The sequence below is a fragment of the Elephantulus edwardii genome, unplaced genomic scaffold (assembly GCF_000299155.1).
Source record: "Elephantulus edwardii isolate Elephantulus edwardi_28Jun2011 unplaced genomic scaffold, EleEdw1.0 scaffold00201, whole genome shotgun sequence".
Classification (NCBI taxonomy): domain Eukaryota; kingdom Metazoa; phylum Chordata; class Mammalia; order Macroscelidea; family Macroscelididae; genus Elephantulus; species Elephantulus edwardii.
This window is the reverse complement of record NW_006399951.1, coordinates 5008719-5015742: the sequence shown is the minus strand read 5'-3', so window position 1 is coordinate 5015742 and position 7024 is coordinate 5008719. Positions and strand designations below refer to the sequence as shown.

At 46.7% G+C, this 7024-nt stretch overlaps 1 protein-coding gene across 1 annotated transcript in view; it reads right to left on the bottom strand.

Moving 5' to 3' along the window:
- NLRC5 (NLR family, CARD domain containing 5) overlaps positions 1-7024 on the bottom strand; it is a 99920-nt gene that overhangs the window by 54757 nt on the left and 38139 nt on the right. The window contains exons 19-22 of the mRNA XM_006897140.1: positions 4887-4931; positions 3622-3711; positions 2545-2628; positions 1629-1712 (exon numbers count right to left, since the gene is read on the bottom strand). Coding sequence (XP_006897202.1) covers positions 1629-1712; positions 2545-2628; positions 3622-3711; positions 4887-4931 — 303 coding nt within the window. The remainder of the gene's footprint in view (positions 1-1628; positions 1713-2544; positions 2629-3621; positions 3712-4886; positions 4932-7024) is intronic.

Sequence of the window (7024 nt, the reverse complement as noted above, 5' to 3'; positions counted from 1 at the left end):
GAAAAAAAAAAACTTTATCACTATTCTGATTCATCAGATTTGACTTTGCTTATTGTCCAGCTCCCCAAATATAAGGCAAGTTCTAAAGAAGATAAAGGCTCTATCAGTGTATTTTTATCTGTTCTGTCTCTTACACACCTCATGTAACAGTGCCGCCCATAGTAGGTATACTGGTGGTGTAGTGTGTTACATGTTGTGATGTTAGCACACAGAGATGCTACTAGTCAATGGTTCAAATCCACCAGCTGTTCTATGGAGTCTCTTCCCCCATAGACTCCAGGGATAAGAGAGACCCTGGACGATGTGGTCATGGGTGTCCGAGAGACCCTCAGCATTAGCTTCTATTAAGGTCATGATTAATGTTGCTTCTCTTAATGCCATGATTTAATTTCCTGCTGTAATTTTCCATTTCAGTTGTAACTGCTCAACCTCCCTGCCTCCCTGCCAACTGGAGGAGTATTTAAGGAAATCCTTTTAAAATTCTAATCAATCCAAGATGAAATTAGAAAATAGAGTTTTAAATACTTTGGGGTTCACTGCTTAATTTCTCCCTCTGATGGGGGACAGGGTGTCGAGCACAGTTTATAAATTTACAACAATACCTGAGTTTAGAACAAGAGTGACTCAATGGCCGTGTAAGGTCCCCTAACCTGATTATCTAGTTTAAGATTGTTATTCCAGGAATTAAGGGTTCACAATCAAGTCACCTGGCATAAAAATCGGATTCTATGATACTCAACAATAGCAACATACTGAAAGGCTACCTGGGAGCTGGGCAACATTCTACACTGACCGCATCTTTGGGGAGACATTCCAATCAGTCTGGTGTAAGATGGCTATAGCCAATCAGAAGAGAGCATGACCACCAGCCACATCCTGCCTGTCAGCTATGACACAACCCACCTAAGGGTCCTGAGTAGCTCCTTACATGGGAACGGGTAGAGGGCATCCAATCAGTGTCCTCCACAGAATGCTGACCACCAAACAGACCAACTTAACTCCAATTCCCTGCATACAGAACTTTACCTGTAGCTTCCCTACGTGGGCTTTACTGCATTACTCTGCCTTTCTCAGGCCTAAGACAGCAAACCTGCCCAAGAGCTGGTAAGAAACTCCTTTGTTTCACTTCATCGGGTTCTCCTTTCTATTTTTACCTTACACATACCTGTAAAGGAGCTCTGATCTAGTGGTGAGGAATTGTGCTGCCAACACAAAGGTACAAGGTTTGAATCTACCAACTGCCCTGAAGGAGAAAGATGTGAAATCTCTTCCCATGGGATTTATTGCCTCTGAAAACCTGCTGGAGGGTCAGCTATGAGTTGATGCTGACACGGCACATCACAACCACAACATACCTGTAAAGTCTCGTTTAGGGCAGGGGGATGCATGACCTCTCACGTGCCTCAGACTCGATGTTCTCAAGTGCATTTAGAGCCGTGTTTTGTCTGAGACCCAGGCCTAGGAGACATACATGAAGGGCTGAGAACATTAACCCCATTTGTCAGATGAGGTGACTGAGGCTCAGAAGGCGTGAACTATTAGAACAGAGCTGGAATGATGAAACGACCCCAGGGAAAGGGGGCAGAGGAGAGAGCTTTGCAGCAAACCATAGACACACAGAGTCTTACTGCAGCAGGGTCAGCTGGGGGAGCTGGAGGGACCAGTGCAGAAGGCTCTCCAGGCTCTGGTCGCTCAGGACCTCACAGGACAACCTGTGGACACAAGCATCTTTATGAGGAAGGGGGAAGGTGGAGCAGGGCCTCACACCTGCAGAGACGGGGCCCTAAGCTAATGCCATCCCAAAGCTTTCCTCTGAGCCCTGGATCTCTGAGCCATCACTGCAGGGCTGGGGGAGAACAAAGCCTTATGACTTTGCACACGTCTGTGTTAGATCAAATTCACTTGTTCTCGTTGTTGTAGGACTTCCAAGCGCCTTCAACATGCTGCTGTGCCTTGTGAATTTCCAAGAGCTTATGATATAGATTCTTTTCCAAACCAAACTGAGAAGCAGAATCATTATTGCTAAGCAAAAAGAGGCTTTTTAAGAAAAGAAGGCTGCCTTCATCCAGAGTACAAAGAAGCATGAGAGCAGAAATTCAGACATGTAAGAGACCCCGAAAGGAGACACGGGGGGCAAACCTCCTTCAGAGGTGACCCATAGCCTCAGAAAACCTGCTGGGGGGTCAGGTGTAAGCTGGTTTCAGGCCCCTGATACTACACCACCACCACCACCACCACCACCACCACCACAACCACCACCACCACCACAACAACAACAACAGATAAACAGCCAGCTAGCTAGCTACAGCCACTCCCCATGTGATTTCCTCCCAGAACCCTAACACCACGGCCTCTGGCTGGGCAAAAAGAAGAGTTAAAAGACTTAAAAAAAATAATAATTTTTTTCTTTTTTCCTTGAGTAATAGAATTTTTGTTTATCCACAGCAAAATTACATTCCAGAGACAGGGAAAGGCTTAGCTGGCCTCCAGCCAGGAAACCCTTCCCAGGTCACTTTGTCCTTTATGCCGGAGTCTTCTACTTACTCCACTTCCAGAGGCCCCGGGCACTTCTCCAGGGCGCCACAGAGACGGGTGAGGGTCGGAGGCTCCAGCTGACATTCCTTGAGGCTGACAAGGGACAGGAGGCAACGTGGGGATCAGAGAGGGATCCCAAGGCACCCTCCTCCCGCCAGCTCGCTTCCTTAACCTGCAGGCGGGCAGGTCATGGCTCCTTCCCAGCAGCCACCAGTCCCACGCTGACAGCACCATAAAGACCCAGGGGCGCCTAACTGACCAACCTGGTCCAGTGACCAGGTCCTCCCCACATCCCCTTGCTTGCATCCAGACCACCAGCATCACTCACCTAGACTACTAGAATACCCCACAGATTCCATGTTTGCCTCCTGCAAATATCCAGCTCTACTTTGCACCTTGTCATTTTTCAGCTGTGCAGACCTGGCCATGAACTTCTGCATCACATTCTCGGTCACTCCCACTATCCTTACTCTTCAGGGCCTGATATTGCCCCATGGCCTCACTTTGTGGGGTGGCAGGGGGAGGGCCTCCATGATCCTTGCTCCAGCCTCACAGAGATGTTTCTACTCCCCTGGACCTGTGTAAATGCCCTCTTCCTGTCTGGAGCACTTTTCTCCCCTCTTCTGGACGATCCTATGCAGGTCTCAGAGTAAGAGTCTCTCTTTTTATGAGGAGATAAGATTGAGGCCCAGAGATGGAAGAACCCAGCTAGTGTCTAACTATCCTTAACTCCCAGATTAGGCAGCATGCTTTCTCTCTACAGTATCTGGAGGGTGGGGGTAGCGTATTTGGAAAGGGAAGACAGTCCACTTAAAGAAAACGTCTATCCCTCAACGTGGATGTTGGATACAAGCTGGGACTGCAATGGCGGCTTCCAAGAAATATAGAATCTTGCTTCTGCTGTCGGGGTCTAGGCCAGTTCATCTGCCCTACAGCCCCCTAATCCATCTCTTCCCCATTTCACCTTCTCTCAAAACTTAACTCTCAGGCCCCTGGCTCTTCTTGACCCCTCATATTTAAAGATAGAGCCAAATTCTGACTAACCACTAAGGTGGTTTACCCCCAAAGAAGTAGTTGAGACCGTACCAAAAACTCTTGGGGATGCAGCACTGACTGAACCCTAAAACCTGGGCTCCAGCTGGGCAGTCCGGCAAAGCTCCACCAGCCAATGCATCCCTAGGAATGGAGAAACCATTATGAAAGTTCAAATCCACACTGGAATCTTAAGACTCCAAACCCTAGTCAGGAATGAAAGAACTCCTAGAGGCAATGATGGCTGTAGTGGCCCCTGGTTTAACCCTTAACATACAGGAGAAAAGTAGTCAAAGCCAAAGAAGCCAGCCGCTCACACCTGGACAGATGGGCCGGCATCTGACCAGGTATATGAGGGCGAGGTCAGGACAGACTGCACCCAGTCATGGATGACTCCCTGCTCCCTGTAATTTCATTCCTTTGACTTTAAGAACCCATAGGGCCCTGCAAAACAGAGATCCCAGCTCAGGAAATAAGACCCCTCTGGCTGTGGGCCAGTCTTGGCTTCAGGGAGCCCACCTGGTACAGCAGGGTGATCAATCCCCATGTTTCATCCCTGACACTCAAACCCACCAAGCCCACTGTCACTGTCACTGAGTCTAACTTACAGTGACCCTGCAGGAAGGTAGAAGGGTCTTAAGACGGTAAATCTTTATGGGAGCAGACAGCCTCATCTCTTCCCTGCAGAGTGGGCTGGTGAGTTTAAGCAGTGTCCAAGTGCTTTACCTGAGAACCACCAGAAAATCTTCATCCCTGACACACTAGCTGTGAATACAGTCTATTCAACGGGCCTAACATTAGGATACTGTGCTTATCAACGTGCTCAAGTGAGACTAGGATGCCCAGCTCCAGTAGGGGGCAGCCAGGAGCATCCCTGAAGAGCTGAAACAAATGTTCTGTTGTTTTTTGCAAAGATGTGAAAACTGTTTTTAGAAATCAGCAGTTCTTTGCTTAAGTAATGTACCCAGACAGTGAGGGCAGTGACTCATACGAGTCTGCAAAAGTTCTGGGGAGGCCAAGATACTACTGTTCCCTTCTGCCTTCCCTCATAGCTGCAATCAGCAAGCAACACCACCATTCCTTCCTCTCCCTCCCTTCTTCCCTCCGTTCCTCCCTCCATCCCTCTTATCTTCTCTGCCTTATTCCAAGAAAGATTCCAGGCAGGTGGTTACTGGAAATGTACATGGAGGGTGTTACAGAAGGGGTGATTACTTGCATTGTGCCAGATCTAACTCAAGAGCTCACAGTAGAAATGGAGGTGGTGGTGGGGCGGGGTGGGGAGAGGGAGGAGCCCACCCTCCAGAGAACCCCCTCCTCACCTGTGCCTTCTGGTCCCTCTCAGGAGGAAGCTCTGGCTCTTTAAGCTGGAAACAGAGAGGAAGCGACAGTCTGAGAAGGGGCAAATAACTTCCCAGCCTGACTTGCTCAAGGAAGACATGAAGGGATCCCATTTTCTTAGCAAATATGACAACAAATATATGAACTCTTTAATGACCATGTAACATATAATTCCCACCTATATTGCTAATCTTGGGGGTTTAGTGGGAAGCGGTTATCCCGCTTTTAACATGTGCTGTTATTGTGCCTTTGTGGATGTGACTGCATAAATCTGAAGGACTGGGCTTAGTCTCACATACAGTGCCAGGAACTCTTTGGACCATATGTTGTGGTTGTTAAGCATCACAGAGTAAACTTTGACTCATTTCAACCCTGTGAACAGCAGGTTTGAACCTTCTTTTTGTATTATTATTAATTTTAATAGACATTTACAGAGGTTTTGGATTTCCATTCATTCATTGTCGCACTTTTCTCCCTGCCCACCCCTCCCTACCACCTCGCTTCCCCCTCCGAAGAGAAAAAAAAAATTCCTTCATTAGTATACAATTCCCACGTCTCTTCTCCCCCACCCCCCACCCCAAGTACCCTTCTCTATCCAACCTTAATTCTGGATTCCTGTGTTAACCATAATACTCAATCATATATCACTTCTAATCTGTTCTTTCCCTCATCTGTTTCAATACAATATACATAATTTATCCAGTTTTTTCTGTCATACCCCCACCCTGATGTCAGACCCATTCTACAACAGTGGCACCATGCAGTATTTGTCCCTTTGTGACTGAGATATTTCACTCAGCATAATGTCCTCCAGGGTCACCCCCTTTGAATAATATTGCATGAGTTCCTTGTTTTTCAATGCTGCATAGTATTCCATTGTGTGGATATACCACAGCTTCTCTATCCATTCGTTTGTTGATGGGTCCTTAGGCTGCTTCCATCTCTTTGCTATTGTGAACATGGGTGTGCATATATCTGCTTGGATGGCAGACATGGTCTCTCTGGGGTATATTCCCAGTAATGGGATTGCTGGGTCAAATGGTTTCTCTATTTGCAATTTTTTAAGAAAGCGCCACACCGCCTTCCACAATGAGGTTTGAACCTTTTTCTATACTGTATGACCCCACGGTTGCTGACACGCTCCAGCCTGTGGGAAGCCAAATTTCATACTAAATATTTATAATAAACCAAATGCTGCATCAGGATATGAGGGAGGCACGAATACAAGCTGGAATCCACCCTGAAGCACTAAGGCAGACTTTAGGTGTTTACAGGGGTAGGCACTAAGGCAAAGCTTAAACATTTATACAATTCTTGTATTGTATTTGCTAACCCCTCCCTCCTGAGTCAAGCATAAGGTTTTCAGTAGAAAGAGCTTAGCTTCATTTGCATAGAATTCTCTTTGTGATTTGCTCCCTGGCAATCTTCAATAAAGGCACAGGGAAGCTGGGTTTGGAGCTTCAGTTGTTAGAACTTCTCACCCCCTGCTTTACCTCTCTGTTTTATTATACATTCTTAGTGTTCTGTCTCATTTTTTATTCTTTACCCTCGGTTGACAACACCAGGCCATGCTACAGTCACTGTGCCAAATCCATCTTGCTGAGAGTCTTCCTCTCTTTTGCTGACCTTCGACCTTTCCCAGCATGATATCTTCTTCCAAGGACTGGCCCATCCTCATACTATGCCTAAAGTAAGTGAGATGAAGTGTCACCATCCTTGACTCTCAAGAGCACCTCAGTTGAACTTCCTCTAAGACAAGACTTGTTTGTTCTTTTGACAGCTCATGAGATAGTCAGCAATCTTCAACACCACAATTCAAAGGCATTGGTTCTTCTATCACTCTTACTCACTGTTCAGCTTTCAGAGGTGTGGGAAGTAAGTGAAAATACTCTGGCTTGAATCAGGCACACTTTAGTCTTTAAATTGGAATTCTTACTCTTTAGCATTTTGGAGAAGTCCCTGACAGCAGACTTTCTCAATGCAACATGACTTCTGTTTTGTTTTTTTTAATTGCTGAGAGCAATGGTGTCTCTCTGGAGACTAAGGTGCATCTGATACAGGCCAGGGTCTTTTGTTACGTGTCAGAGAGTTGGACAATGACTAAGGAGGATAGAGGAGA